General features: G+C 42.4%; 1 protein-coding gene across 2 annotated transcripts in view; it reads right to left on the bottom strand.

Moving 5' to 3' along the window:
• The window catches only part of LOC144678835 (glucocorticoid-induced transcript 1 protein-like), a 250,170-nt gene that overhangs the window by 144,030 nt on the left and 89,388 nt on the right, over window positions 1-16,752 (bottom strand). For both annotated transcript variants that reach the window (XM_078538793.1, XM_078538792.1), the window contains exon 3: window positions 9,078-9,167. In XM_078538793.1, the coding sequence (XP_078394919.1) occupies window positions 9,078-9,167 (90 nt within the window). The remainder of the gene's footprint in view (window positions 1-9,077; window positions 9,168-16,752) is intronic.

Below are 16,752 nucleotides of genomic sequence, written 5' to 3'. Positions count from 1 at the left end.
TTTTACTTCACCTTGTCCTGCTATTATCACATTCTGCTTTCTTACCTTAAGGCCATTATCAGCACTTCCTTTAGCCCTTACCACTACCATTCACACCCACTTTGTCCTTTTGTTCATGACATCTTTGTCAATCTCTCATTTGCCCCTACCTATCGCTAGCCTTCTATCCAGCTTCACCTGCTCCAACCCCCTTAAACAGTATAAATTTCACCACATTTTTCTTTCTCTTTAGCTCTGAAGAAGAGTCACACGGACTCGAAACGTTAACTCTGTTCTTCTCTCTACAGATGCCGTTAGGCCTGCTGTGTTTTTCCAGCATTTTCTGTTTTAATTTCAGATTTCCAGCATCTGCAGTATTTTGCTTTTATCACAAACAATAGTATTCACCAGGCTCTTAAGCAGGAAAATGATTTTATTCAAAAAGCAAAAGATAAATCCCCAATCTTAACAATACTAGCCTGTCACTGAGACCAAAAGAACTACAAGGCAGCTCAGGAAGCAGTATTGACAGGCCTTTTTTTAATATGGGGGTGATCTACTCCACACCTTCGCTGGGTATTACTGGAGGAAATCCGTGCAGAGCCATCTGCAGGTATTTTACACAGTTGCAGCCTCTAGGGCAAAGTCAGGAAAAGACCAAGAGAAAAGCCAAGAGAAAGTCAGGAGCAACAGTATTAAAAATGCAAACTGGGGAATATCATTAATGCACATTTTCTTCACAATGCATTCTTTTTTGGGGTGCTATTTGAACAGGGAAGCAGGAAATCTGCCCTTTCAACTTCAATATACTCTGGAACTCAATGTATACAGAACTGATGGCACTCCCTCTTTAAAGGATAAAAGGAAAAAAATAGAAATGTGTTGCTGAAAAGCGCACAATGGTAACACAGAACCCACCTCTAAATATTTAAGTCATTTAAGATGTCATAGAAGATAAAAATGTATGCTATGTGTTACCTACCTTAAACACTAACCACATACTTGCCAAGTAAATGAAATTTGGTTATTTGCATATACTATTTACAAACTCAATCAATTTCAATAACTACTTGCATTTACATAGTGCCTTTAACACAGAGAAGTGCCCCAAGCTTCACAGAGGTGTAAGGATTGAAGTCAAAGTATAATGTAATGTAAGATGTACATAATTATATAGCAACCACAATGTACTGAGTTAGGCTTGTAAATATTACAGGTCAAGGAAATGGCTGCCAAACTGGCTTCCAAATAACTCAAGTATTACACAAGCTTGCATTGTAAAAAAACAGAGGACATGAAGCTCAGTATCCAGAGTAGCTGAAAATAACAGCCACCAAAAGATCGAAGGGTCATCAAGCAATTCGACAACTTAAAGTTACAAGTGGTAGACTCAGACGTTTACAGCACAGAAGCAGGCCATTCAGCCCATCGTGTCTGCACCGGTCAACAAAGATCTGACTATACTAACCCGATTTTCCTGCACTTGGCCCATAGCCCTGGAGGCTATGGCAACATAAGCGAATATCTAAATACTTAAAAGTCATGAAAGTTTCTGACTCAACCACCCTTTCAGGCAGCGAGTTCCAGACTCCCACCAACCTCTGGGTGAAAAAATTTCTTCTCAACTCCCCTCTTACCTTAAATCTATGCCCCCTGGTTATTGACCCTCTATTAATGAACAAAGTGCCTTCCTATCCACCCTAACTGAGCCCCTCATAATCTTATACACCTCTATCAGGTCCCTTCTCAACCTTTATTGCTCCAGGGAAAACAGCCCCAGGCTATCCACTCTTTCCTCATAACTCATACCCTCCAGCCCTGGCAGCACCCTGGTAAATCTCCTCTGCACCCTCTCCAGTGCAATCATATCCTTCCTATAATGTGGTGACCAGAACTGCACACAGTATTCCAGTTGTGGCCTAACCAGCTTTTAATACAGTTCCAGCATAATCTCCCTGCTCTTGTATTCTATATCTCAGCTAATAAAATGCCTTCTTAACCACCTTATCTACCTGCCCTGCTGCCTTCAGGGATCTATGGATATGCACACCAAGGTCCCTCTGATCTTCAGTACTTTCCAGGATCCTACCATTCATAGTGTAATCCCTTGCCTGGTTAGCCCTCCCCAAGTGCATTACCTCACACTTTTCTGGGTTGAATTCCATTTGCCACTGCTCTGCCCACCTGACCAGTCCATTAAAATCCCCCTGCGGTTTACGGCTATCCTCCTCATTATCTACCACCCTACCAATTTTCATGTCATCCGCGAACTTCTTGATCATACCCCCTACATTTACGTCCAAATCATTTATGTACACCACAAACAGCAAGGGTCCCAGCACCGAGCCCTGTGGAACCCCACTGGAAACAGACTTCCAGACACAGAAACATCCCTCTCCCATCAGCCTCTACTTCCTGCCTCTCAGCCAATTTTGGATCCAACGTGCCACTTTGCCTTGGATCCCATGGGCTCTAACTTTCTTACCAGTCTGCCATGAGGGACCTTATCAAAAGCCTTCTTAAAAGTCCATTTAGACCACATCAAATGCATTACCCTCATCAACACTCATGGTTACCTCCTCAAAAAATTCAATCAAATTTGTCAAACATGACCTTCCCTTAATAAATCCATGCCGACTATCCCTGATTAATCCATGTCTCTCCAAGTGCAGATATATTCTATCCCTCGGAATTCTTTCTAGTAACTTCCTTGTTAATATCTCCGGACTTGGTCCTTCCCTTTCGTCTTTATGGGAACATATTTGCCCTGTACTCTCGCTATTTCCTCCTTGAATGCCTCACACTGCTCTGATACAGTTTTACCTGCAAGTAGCTGCTCCCAGTCAACTTGGGCCAAATCATATCTCATCTTAGTAAAAGAAAAGGGTGCTACATGCTTTGTTAACTGCTTTCTCCACACATCCTGCCACCTTCAATGATCTATGCACATATACACCTAAATCTTTCTGCTCCTGCACCCCCTTTAAAATTTCACCCCTTATTTTATATCATCTGTCCATGTTTTTCCTGCCAAAATGCATCACCTCGCACGTCTCCGCATTGAACTTCATCTGTCACCTATCTGCCCACTCCACCAACTTGTCTATGTCCTTTTGAAATTCCACACCATCCTCCTCCATGCTGTAGCGAGGAATGCGCACTGTATTCTGAAGGTAACATAAGGAAATCCTGTTGCTGCAAGTGCAGCTAAAGAGGAACTTGCTGCTTTCCTGAGACACAATTGTATCCAAGGGCACAGGTCTCGGCAGGCGGCTGCTGATGGGCTGAATGTGAGCTCCAGGGATCAGAGGATGTGAAAAACTATTGATACATTCTCATGCAGTGTAAACTGCTGTTCCCTTTGAAATTTGGCATTCACGGCTACTTGCTTGTGAGAGCACAGAGGAGATTCACAAGAATGATTCCAGGGATAAACAACTGTAGCTATGAGGTTAGATTGGAGAGGCTGGGTCTGTTTTCTTTGGAGAAAAGGCGGCTGAGAGGAGACTTGATCAAGGTATTCAAGATCCTGAGGGGTACGGACAGGGTAAATAGTGAGAAATTGTTCCGACTCAAGAGAACATCAAGAACTAGAGGGCACAGATTCAAAATAATTGGCAAAAGGGGTAATAGTGATGTGAGGAAAATTTTTTTCACCCAGAGGATAGTTGGAGTCTGGAACGAGCTTCCTGAGAGTGTGGTGGAGGTAGGTTCGATTGAGATATTCAAAAGCGAATTGGATTGTTATCTGAAAAGAAAGAACGTGCAAGGTTACGGGGATAAGGCAGGGAAGTGGGACTAAGTAGAATGTGCTTTCAGGGAGCCAGTGCAGACTCAATGGGCCGAATGGCCTCCTCCTGCACTATAAAGATTTTGTGTTTCATCAGGAGTGCCATGGTGGGGGAATCTTACTCACTAGGCACTGCAGCAAAACCATTAGCTAAACTCTTCCTCCTATCATGCAAGCTGTGGTCCCCAACTTCCCAAGGAGGCTGCTTTGGCCACACAATGCACTTTATAGCATCTCCCATATCCAGTGCCATTTCTTTTGTTAGGGAGCTCCTTTGACAGAAAGCCCTGCCGACCTCTTCCATGTTGCACTTTACTGTTTTCGCAATACCTGTTTATAGATTTCAGGGATGTGACCAACCACTAATATCAACTACTCAGTGCAAGCCTATTTTTGTAGAAGGCAGCACGCAAGAGGGGGAGGATGACAATGGAATGAGGCACAGCCAAGCTATATTGTCCCTCACTTTTTGAGGAGCAGGTGCTTGATATTTAAGGGCAGGTCATGCACATTCAGGAGAACAATGAACTGCAAGGGTTTTGGATATAGAGTTATAGGCCACTCATGCCAACAGGAGTACATTGGGGCTATAAGGATGCCATCAAACACACCTGGACTTTGGGAAATCTGATCTATTTTGATACCATTTTCGTATCATTTTAAATGTCATTTTCAGGAGGCTTCTTCCTATACCTGCCCTTCTTGCCTTGGAAACATGCATAACTTCATCCAGCAAAATAAGTCAGCAAAATGCTCCAGAAAAAAGTAGAAAGGAGATGTTCCAATGAGGAAAATTAGCCTCTTTGTCTTGGGGTGATGACTTTTTCTTTTAAAAAACAAGCAAAATTGAATTTCAACACTCGTTACATTCAACAGCAGCATAAAAGAGAGTAAAATTTTAGCTCACTGCAGTATGAACTTCTAAAATAGAACACCACCATGAAAATAAACAAGTAACAAATTTGAAAACATTCCAAATTCTGACATCTCTATGCATTTGATACATTGCGGGAATTGCAAGATGAGATCATTTTGAAACCAGGTACTATACAGTCAATAAACAGTTGGGACGTATTTATAAACCAGTGAACTTCAGAAATTGGGGTGACATCATATAAGAGCAAAGCTCAAGGGGCAAGAGCAATCTGAATCCCAAAAGTGTTTTAGCCTGGAATAAACTCTCGCACGGTCAGAACAGATAGTTTGTTATACCTCATAAAAGCTTTCTCCATGGGGATGCTTTAACGGAATTACATCTTTCCATCACCTCCACTAATCAACACCATTCAAGTCACTAATGGTTTATTCTATGCAGTTCTGCCGCACATTAAAAGGGAGACAAATATTTTGCAGTATTAAAACATTCATCATTGAATAAAATGAGAATTAAAGTTTTATTTGAGATTTCCATTTCATAGTGGCTTGACATTCGTTAATTATGTGAACAGCTATCCCTATTCTTTGCACCTTCACATGATGTAGCTGCAGCTGAGCTCCTTCAAAACAATCCAACTGAAGCAGCAATATGAAACACTATGACAAAGCTTCTTAGTGAACTATGTTGACATTGGGAAACCTGACCAGATACTATGGAGATAGAAGTTGGGGTAGAAGTCGAGAAGTCTTATCCTGATTCAGAGCAGCAAAGACAATGCTGTCCCCCATCTTTCCTTGGGGGAAGAAGAATGAAGCATGGTGCAAGATGCAAGATGCATGATCCAGCAAGGAAATAGGGCCATTGTTCTTTATGGGGCATCTTTTGTTAAAATTTCTTTCAATATAATTTCTTATGCACATTTTGGTCCTTTTCTCTCCTCTCCATGATTTTCTCAAAAACATAACAAGTGAGAAATTCTATAGGTCAAAAAAGACATTCGTACCAAAATACAAACAGAAAAATGACAGGTGGCAAAATATCAGTTGGCCTATCAAGCATGCCCACACCCATGCATACACACCCACAGCCATGTAATTACCCGGAATAGGTAAAAACAGACAAACCCATAAGGGAAAAGGAGTTGGAAAATTCCTTACGACCCCACAAGTGACTGAAACCAGTCCAGGTGATCCCTATGACCATGTGTGCAACTATTTATCCACTTACATTCTATTTACTATCTCTGCCCCAGTCAAGTACTGGTGGAGTTTCCTCTCAAAGACATGCACAGAGCCAGCCTGCATTACACAAGCCAGCAACGCATTCCGGAAGTTCACTACTCTCTGGGAAAAGAAAAAGCGCTCAACAACTGGCCTATTCCTACTTTTACACAATTTAAATGCCGGTCCCCAATTCTCCCTCTATTTCAAACTGAAATAATCTAACAAAAAGAGTCATACGGACTCAAAACATTAACTCTGTCTTTCTCTCCACAGATGCTGTTAGACCTGCTGAGTTTTTCCAGCATTTTCTGTTTTTGTTTAAAATAATCTTTCAATAGGCATGCAAATTCAGCCCTTTCATTATGTTATATATCTGGGGCACCTCTAATTCCACACATTTCTGAAGTAAATAGACCCAGCTATTGAAGCCCGGGTCTAACTGACACTCTCTAAGCTAGCAAACATTCGCATAGCCTTCCTCTGAACCTTTTCTAAGACTATCATATCTGAGGGATAGGCCAACATGTGAGGGAACCAAAACTAGGTGCAATACACCAGATACAGCCTACTGTCAAACCTGCATAGCTGATTTGTATTGAATGATTCTATTAACACAACTGTTTGCTTTGTCTGTGGTTTCTCTGCACTGGTGGCAAGCCTTCAGTGATCTGTGCACAATGATACCTGGATGTTTTTCTCTCCCAACTGATTTACAGGTAACAATACTGAAAAAAATGCATTTTCATTGATCCTAGCTACATGCATGACACTGTATTTAGGTTAAATGCCATTTGCCATTATTTGGCTTACTCCCTTAGCGCATCTAAATTGTTGTTGTGAAACCATGCTTTAAATCAAAAAGTGATTTTTGAATTTACCAGCTGGAAACTCTAATTGAATTATTAAAAAGACTAAAACCACATTCCAAGGACTTGAAATCACAGTCAAATTTGGTTGAACATTTGCATCACTATATACTCTACATTCCAAAACCATTGAATTGGAGACAACCTGTCTGCAAAGCTACACCAGGGCAAATTGCCTTAAAGGAGTATGAATGGGGGTGCCATCTCCTATCCTATTAGCAAAACATCTAGACAATTACTGGGTACTCAACTGGGTAGAGGCAAACCATTAGACATAATCACATGGACAATAGGACCCTGGCTGAGGGGTAAATTCCAGCCATGATCTAATCAAGTTACAACTGGAATACAGGGGCCATGACCATATTTGGGTCACTGGGCAGTTAGAAAGTGTGTTCAGGCATCTGTTTTCTGTGCAGATCGGAAAAGCAACTGAGATGAGGAAGGAGCAAGACCATGAGCGGGTTCTCTCCTGTTCACTCTCTCTCTCTCCAACCAACTTGCAAGTCTGGAATTCGACTATCCATATGCCACTGACAGAGATTTTAAAAAGAACTCAATCCCACAGCTATCTTCAAAAGAACAGATAAATTGTCTATCTAATTCTCTAAGCCACCTCAATGCCAACCCAGAAGGGCCAAGTTCAGCCTGAAGCTAGCTAAGTTGCCAATCTTCAAGAACCATACACCTGTCAACTTTACTGGACTTTAAATTCCTTAATCAGTCCTCCCAAGCTGTAATCTTGTTTTGTTTTATATACCAGTTAAATACAATAAGTACTATTCTCTTTTCTATTTTAAAAAAAACTCAAGGAAACTAGTTTGTGCCTTTTATAGTCACAGCACTTAAACAGTTAAACATTCACTGAATTGGCAAGAATATTCTTTAAATAAAACCTGTTGCAGTCAGCAGAGTGGGAAAAGTGAGGGGAGCCATCCTACCCCTCCTCACCTGATCATAACACTGTTCTCTTCTACTGTCTTAACACTCACACAAATGTTAGTATCATCTACAAACTTAATTACCTTACCCCTAGCATCACGGTCCAGATAATTAATAAAGGCAGTGAACTGTAGAAGGTCTGACGGGCACAACACGAGTAACGTTCCTCCAAACTGATCCACAACTGCTGGCTACAACTTTGTGGATGCTGATCTGGGGCAATTTCTAATCCAGCACATCAAATTCACATAGATACCACAAGGTTCTAGCTTGTGACGTAACCATATTAAAAGGTACCTCATCAAATACTTCTTAAAAAATCCAAGTTGACAACATCAACTGGATTACTTTCATCTACTAACCCAGTACACAATCAAGTTTGTAAGAAACTATTTTATTTTCCAGAGACTATCTATTGTCCCCTTCACTTCCCCAGTGATCCTCTATTAGGATTGCCATGGAACCTCTCAATGATGGATGCTAGGCTGATGGGCCTATAGTTATTTACAAGTCTTGATTTGTCCTTTTCTTTGGAAGATCAAATCTACATGAGCTAACTTCTAATGTAACAATTCCAGACTCTTCTGCTCTGCCGAAGGGGTTCACAGAGTACCTGTCCAACCTTGTTAATCAGCCTTGGATGGATATCATCTGGACCTGAAACCCTTTGTATTCCGAGTTTACTTTTTAGGGAGCTGTAATATGTTTACCTTCCAGAGTGGTGAATGCCCCTCGGGATAACACAGCAAAATGCCTTGATCTCAATTTCACATCACAAGATACAAGTTCCCACCTTTACCAGCACCATGTTTCTTAAAAATATTACATCATTCCTATCCTTAGTTATCATTACAATTTTTAACCCTATTTTTAAACCAGAGATTGACTCAGCACCCTCCCCCAGTCAACAGACCAGAAAAATTAGAGGGGTTCTTATTGCTGTCATTAATCCATCATTACTTGTTGAAAAACCCGTGAATCTGGACATTGGGTGAGAATAGGGTTAGGGTTAACTGTAATGCTGCAAAACTAAATAACCTGGCCATACTTTTTATCTAAGCTCACATAAAAATTAATTAATTTTACAGAGCAACTAATTAAGAATGCAAAGTAAACAAAAAACTACCACAATAACTAAACATCACGGGAAATCAACTATGGAATAAATTGCAACTTTAATTGTACTTTCAGTTTCACAGAAATCAAGCATCTGGGACATGAAAAGAACTGTGATCAACAGCAACAGGTTAAGAAACTGGCCTAAAATATATATTTATAGCATTTTGGGCTCACTTCAGGATCAATAGAAACTGGAAAATGTACTTTTTTAAAAATCCAACTGTGAAGATTCACAATTTGACTATTAATTTAATGCTGTTTTTGGACTGCTTGCTCATTACCTCTTTCAGCTGATCAGCACTTCCCCATGAAGCAGAGCGCTGATGTGTGCTTTTCTTTTCTGTTCCTTCATCTGACCAAAAACTGGGTGTCTGGAAAGTGAGAACAATAAAGCCACAGTTTAAAAGGAGTTCAACTAACAGGTTTCACGACCAGCTGAACTGGCTCTGTCAATACCAAGAATTCACACTGGTAGCAACGTGAATCTGTCAGAATGATTTCTGAAAGAGTAACAACTTCAGATGATTTCCTTTGTTCTTATTCCTGTATGATTTTTAGGGTTTTATTAATGTATATGTGAATTGAATAGTGTGCATTACCTTTTCCTGAATTACAACCACTATTCTCCCTTAAAATATTGGTTACTTGTATCTTATTAATTTCCTGTCAACTTGCTGGCACCCCTCGCCATCCTTGACATTCCAAATCAGTCAAGCGAATATGGAATCACATACTGAACTTTTTTTTAAATTCATTTATGAGATGTGGTGTCACTGGCTGGGCCAGCATTTATTGCCCAACCCTAATTTCCCTTGAGAAGGTGGTGGTGAGCTGCATTTTTGAACCGCTGCAGTCCATGTGGTATAGCTACACCCACAGTGCTGTTAGGAAGGGAGTTCCAGGATTTTGACCCAGCAACAGTGAATGGCAATATATTTCCAAGTCAGGATGGTGAGTGGCTTGGAGGGGAATTTGCAGGTGGTGGTGTTCCCATCTATCTGCTGCCCTTGTCCTTCTAGATAGTAGTGGTCGTGGGTTTGGAATGTGCTGTCTAAGATGGCTTGGAGAGTTCCTGCAATGCATCTTTGTAGATGGTACACACCCGAGTCACAGAGTCAGTGGTAGAGGAAATGAATGTTTGCGAATGGAGTGCCAATCAAGCGGGCTGCTGTGTCCTGGATGGTGCTGAGCTTCTTGTGTTGTTTGAGCTGCACTCATCCAGGCAAGTGGAGAGTATTTCATCACACTCCTGACTTGTGCCTTGTAGATGGTGGACAGGCTTTGGAGAGTCTGGTGGTGACTCACCGCAGGGTTCCTAGCTCCTGACCTGCTCTTGTAACCACTATATCCATGTGGCTAGTCCAGTTCAGTTTCTGGTCAATAGTAACCCCCAGGATTTTGATAGTGGGGGATTCGGCAATGGCAATGCCTCTGAATGTCATGGGGCAATGGTTATATTCTCTCTTGTTGGAGATGGTCATTGCCTGGCACTTATGTGGTGCAAATGTTACGTGCCACTTGTCAGCTCACACCTATAAATTGTCCAACTCTTGTTGCATTTGGACACGGACTGCTTCAGTATCTGAGGAGTCACGAATGGCGCTGAACATTGTGCAATCATCAGTGAACATCTCCACTTCTGGCCTTATGATGGAAGGAAGGTCATTGATGAAGCAGCTGAAGATGGTTGGGCCAAGGGCACTATCCTGGAGGAACTCCTGCCATGATGCCTTAGAACTGAGATGATTGACATCCAACAACCACAACCATCTTCCTTTGTGCTAGGTATGAAAAGTTTTCCCCCAATTCCCAATGACTCCAATTTTACTAGGGCACCTTGATGCCACACTTGGTCAAATGCTGCCTTGATGTCAAGGGCAGTCACTCTCACCTCGGGAGTTCAGTTCTCTTGTCCATGTTTGAAGCAAGGCTGTAATGAGGTCAGGAGCTGAGTGGCCCTGGCGGAACCCAAACTAAGCGTCAGCGAGCAGTTCATTGCGAAGCACATGCCGCTTGATAGCACTGTTGATGACCCCTTCCATTACTTTACTGATGATCGAGAGTAGACTGATGGGGCAGTAATTGACCGGGTTGGATTTTTGTATACAGGGCGTACTTGGCAAGTTTTCCACATTGCCAGGTAGATGCCAGTGTTGTAGCTGTACTGGAACAGCTTGGCTAGGGGCGCGGCAAGTCCTGGAGCAGAAGTCTTCAGTACTATTGCCAGACTGTTATCGGGGCCCACAGCTTTTGCAGTATTCAGTGCCTTCAGCCATTTCTTCATATCACATGGAGTGAATCGAATTCACTGAAGGCTGGCATCTATAATGCTGGAGACATCCAGAGGAGGCCGAGATGGATCATCCAATCGGCACTTCTGGCTGAAGGTTGTTGCAAATGCTTCAGCCTTACCTTTTGCACTGATGTGCTAGGCTCCCCATCATTGAGGATGAGGATATTTGAGCCTCCTCCTCCAGTGAGTTGTTTAATTGCCCACCAGCATTCACAACTGGATGTGACAGGACTGCAGAGCTTAGATCCGATCCATTGGTTGAGGAATTGCTTAGCTCTGCTGCTATGCTGTTTGGCACGCAAGTAGTCCTGGGCTGTAGCTTCACCAAGTTGACACCTCATTTTTAGGTATGCCTGGTGCTACACCTGGCACGCCCTCCTGCACTCTTCATTGAACCAGGGTTGATCCCCTGGCTTGGTGGTGATGGTAGAGTGGGGGATATGTTATTTAGGACTCAGCCAGCTCAGTCAGTTGTGGTGCTACCGAGCCACTCTTGGCGATGGACATTGAAGTCCCCCATGCAGAGTACATTCTGCACCCTTGCCATCCTCAGTGCTACCCCCAAGTAGTGCTCAACATGGACATTGTCTGTAAGGTATGTTTCCGAGAGAGTGACTATATCAGGTTGCTTGGCTAGTCTGAGACAGATCTCCCAAATTTGGCACAAAGGTGCCCCCAGGTGTTATTATCAAGGTCTTAAGAGGGCTGTTTCCGGTACCTGGGTCGCTGCCGGATGGTCCGTCGGTTCTATTCCTTTAGCGGTTTTTTACAACTGAATGGCTTGCTAGACCATTTCAGGAGGCTGTTAAGAGTCAACCACATTGCTGTGGATCTGGAGTCACATGTAGGCCGAACCAGGTAAAGACGACAGATTTCCCAGATGGGTTTTTCCTGACAGAGGACAATGGATCGTTAGACTTCTAATTCCAAATTTTTACTGAATTCAAATTTCACCATCTGCTGTGGTGGGATTTGAACCCATGTCCCCAAAGCGTTACGCTGGGTCTCTGGATTACTAGCCCAGCGACAATACCACTACACCACCGCCTCCTCAGAGTTTAAAGGTGGGGTTTAAAGATTTGGATACTTTTAAAAACACTGATCAAGACACCTCCTTTGCCACCACCATTCTGCCACAATTTCTCTTAGAAAACAAAACAAGCCAGCTCTAGAACACAAATGGAAAATTCAATTTCCACAAAATTATGCTGAATGCACAAGCCAGGTTCCAAGTACACCTTCTCCCAAGAGGATGTTACAAACTTCAAAGGTTGTGATTAGTGGTGTTTTGTTTTGCAAAAGGACTCAATGTTCTCAGAGAAAGCTGTGTTCCATTTATTCAAAGTAGAATAGCTATAAACTTAGCAACACGTACAGAAATAAAACACAAACCTATGTAAACAGTTTCAAATACGTCTATACAAAATAGTGTGAACAAGGTGTACCATGGATGGTTACAGTGTAGACATGATACCAGAATCTGGAGGTCAGAGTACGGCTATACAGGTTGTTAAAGACATAAAAAGGCATGGGGGCGAGGAGATTTGAGAGAGCTGAGTCAAGAGTGGGGGGTGGGGGAGAGGGGGAAGTGGAGCAGGGGCACAGGGGGATAGAGAGTCAGAGCAGACGGAGATGAGGGTGAGGGCAGGTGAGGGCAGGCGTGGGCAAGCGCGAGGAGGGCATGGGAAAGTGCAAGGGTGGCATGGGCAAGTGCGAGGGGGACATGAGGCGAGACCGAGCGAGAGATGGGCAAGAGCAGGCATTAAAACAGAGAGGTGAAGGGCACGAGCGAGCAAAGGGCGAAAGCAAGAAAGAAGGAAGGTGAGTGAGAGAGAAAGGGGATGGGAATTAGAATGAGAGAAAGAACACAGAAGAGGTAAGGACAATTCTTATCCCTAGGTATATAGCCCAAACTGAATTTGAGTCAAATTACAGATGATGCTCCTTTTGATACACATGCAATATAACTATTATCGTATTCAAACTTATCCCAAAAGAGCAACTCAAACAGCCACAAAACACTGGACAGAAAGGTTCTGTTACAGACTTCAGATGGGAGTGGGAAATAAAATTGCTCCCTCTCAACTAGTTAACTGAGGGGATAAAAGAAGATCTGGTGTTTTGGTCAGAAATGTAAAATTCCCTGGAGCATCGACAGTTTATTAACTGGGCAGTTAGCAAAACTGGGTTGCGCTTATACCTATGGATTTTCAAGTTATGGAAACCTGCGACAAAAATGTTGGCTTATAGTGCAAGTCAGAGGCAATGTATTAATGAGCTCAACATGTGCCCATTCACATATGGTCTACATTTGAAAACACTAGTTATGAATTATCCCCTGCATGGTCATCATTTATAGGTCTGGCCCATAATCTCTTTTTGCCGGCATTCCGTATTTACTGACATTGGTATTGTCTAGGTTATGCCCTGTAATTTACCCATTTGTCTTAATTATTCAATGTTCAGTGGAGATACAGGTGATTCAGTTCAACAGATTCCCACCCTCTTCCCACCCTTCCTCATCTAATCCTATAGCATAACCTTCTATTCCTTATGTCAATCATGTGTTTTTCTACCTTCCCCTTAAATGCATCTATACTATTCACCCCAACTACTTGTGGTGTGAGTTACACATTCTAACCACTCTCTGGATAAAGGAGGTTTTCCGGAATTCTTTATTTGGTTTATTAGTTACTATCTTATATTTATGGCTCCTAGTTTTAGAATCCACCACAAATTAAATCCTTTCATGATTCTAAATACTTCTATTGGGTCACTTGTCAGCATTTTTTTTTAAAAGAGGAAAGAACCCCTGCACAATTGCTCTTGCCACTTATTGCCTCTCAGTTTTGCTATCATAGTCTTGTATCTTCTCTGGTCCCTCTTTGTCTTTTTTATAATACGGAGGCCAGAGCCGTGCACAGTACTCCAAGTGTGGTCTAGCCATTATTCTTTACAAGTTTAACATAGGTTCACTACTTTTCGATTTTGTCCCTCTGGTATTTATCCCAGTGCTTTGTTTGCTTTTGTTAATTGGTCTTAGATTAATCTGTTTCACTGTTTTTTGGGATTTGTTTATCTACACCCCCCAAATCCAATGCTCCTCAACTCCATTTAGATTCTTATTTTCCGAGGAGTGTGGTCTCATTCCTCCTGCCAAAATTCATCATCTTGCACTTTGAAAGTCATTTGCTAATTACATTACCTATTCTAAGTTTAATGTTTTCTTAATGTAGCAATCCATGGGCAAACAATGCCAAGTCCAGTGTGTTTGCTACTCACAGAGGGTTTACACACCACCCTCCATGTTGCAATTTAAATGTCTAACAAAAATGTTAAATTGCCCCACCCACTCCAAATTTTGAGTTACTATCAAACATAATCTTCAAGAGTTAAGATGCAAAAGCTTATATTGAACTCGATGGACCCATCTCTCCCAAAATGCTGTGCATTGAGTTATTAATCTGACATATTCAACCTGCATCTTGGAATGCCAGGTAAATCATGTTCATATCTCATTAAATTTCAGTGAGTGTGAATCCATTAATAGGGAGACACCTCAGGATGGGAATGTATAATCCAATGAGTGGCACTCATTACACATTGATTGAAGGAAAGCATGAGGTGTCAGCTGTGGCTCAGTTCATAGCACCCTCGCCTTTGAATCAGAGGGTTGTGGGTTCATGTCCCACTCCCGGAAAACCAAGAACTGTGATTGTACTCGAAAGAGTTGCAATCTGTGACTGTTGATAACTCGAAAGAGTTTGAAGGAAAGCATGATGCACAAGTTAAAACATCATCTGTTCTTGCACTTTAATGCAAACAAAGTTTCCCCTGTCCTTGTGTGCCCATTCTGCATTCATTGAAGAGTTTTCCCATTTTATTAACATATTGCAGAAGTACACAAATAATTCTGATAATCCAAATTAACATGCTTAAATTCTAGAACTGTAGTACAGAAGAATGCATTAATTACACAAACACTACAAAAGGAACTGCAAAACACATGACAAAATTTATATTAAACATTTTATTGTGGATGATTCATTTTGTGAAATGTCCCTACATTTACAGGAACTTGAAAGATAATATTCTATTAGAACAAAAAGTCTTGCCTGGCTGCCTCCTGAAGTGCCTATCATCACGAGTGCCAGCAACAAAACTCAAGAAGCTTGATACTATCCAGGATGGAGCAGTCCATTTGCTCGACATTGTATTCACTGGCTCCAATGTCCACTCTCTGCATCTGATGTACTGTGGCTGCTGTATGCACTATTCACAGCAACTCAAGCAGCTCAACACCATCCAGGACAAAGCTGTCTGGTTGACCTACACTTCTCCCACTTGCCTAAACATCTATCACCAGTGTACTGCCTATAGGAGGCTCACCAGGAATCCAGCAAGGCTTTTTTGGCAGTACCTCTGAAACTCATGGGGCTGAAATTTACAAGTCGACGGGGGGAGCTCCCGCCTTCACCGTGCCCGATTTAAATTTTCAGGAAGGCGGGAGCACAGCAAAATCAGCTGTGCACCCGCCGACCTGTCAATGGCCAATTGAGGCCATTGACAGGATCAATTAAGCAATTGAAGGACCTGCCCGTCCAAACTGAAGGTTGGCGGGTAGGCCAGGCGCCCCAGCAGCAACTAGAAAAGACATGAAACTTCATCCATGGGCGGGATAAGGTTTCATGTAGGCTTTAAAATATTTTAATAAAGATTGTGTAAAAATTATGGATATGACCCAACTCACGTGACAGTGTCAAGAGGGGACATGTAAGGGAAATTTTATTTTTCTACTTTTATCATTTTTACATTCAGAGCCGATCTCCCTGAGGCTGCACTGAGACTGCATGCACGAAAGTGCGCACTCTCGATCTTGGGATTCCCTCCCCCCCCACCACCCCCACAGGGAGCACATAGCGCTTCGCTGCGGACGTCACGCTGGTCCACCCACGTAAAATGGAGCTGCGCCTCTGATCTGGGGCGCCGATCGGAAGCGTGCCCGTATGTGCCAGCCCATCAACTTCCCTCCCGACGGGGGGAAAATTCAGCCCATCATCTCCACCGCCCAGAAAGACAACTGTAGCAGTTGCATGGGAACACTGCAAGTTTCCCTTCAAGTTGCACATAATTATGGTTTGTGCATATAATCCGTCCCTTCATTGTCACTTGGTCAAAATCCTGAATGTCCTACCAGCAGCACTGTGGGAGCACCTTCACTACACAGATCGTAATGGTTCAAGTACCAACCGGAAACATCACACTCTCCATATCAACTAGGGATGAATAACAGATGCTGATGCCAGTGATGACAAAATCAGGAGAATGAATTTTTTAAATTTCTATCAGCTGAAATGTAAATAATTGTAGAATATACTGTACCAATGTGGCACAGCAGGTTCTTGCCTCCTGCAGAGAATTCTGACTAATGGGTCCAGGTTTTGCAGTAAGAATAATGTTGAGTGTGAGGCTCAGCGCTCACCATTATTAAGGAGTGAACTGACAACAATTTCCGGTGTTTGCACATGCGTAACTAATTGTAGAAATCAGGAAGTTGCTATCCGACTTGTCATTCTCCACCACAAGCTTTGCTTACAGTATCACACTGAGGAATTCAGCATTCAAACACATGCAACACCATGAAGTTGAGATGCTCACCCAAT

The sequence above is a fragment of the Cetorhinus maximus genome, chromosome 3 (genome assembly GCF_964194155.1).
Source record: "Cetorhinus maximus chromosome 3, sCetMax3.hap1.1, whole genome shotgun sequence".
Taxonomy (NCBI): Eukaryota; Metazoa; Chordata; class Chondrichthyes; order Lamniformes; family Cetorhinidae; genus Cetorhinus; species Cetorhinus maximus.
This window is presented reverse-complemented; position numbering and strand designations above follow the sequence as displayed.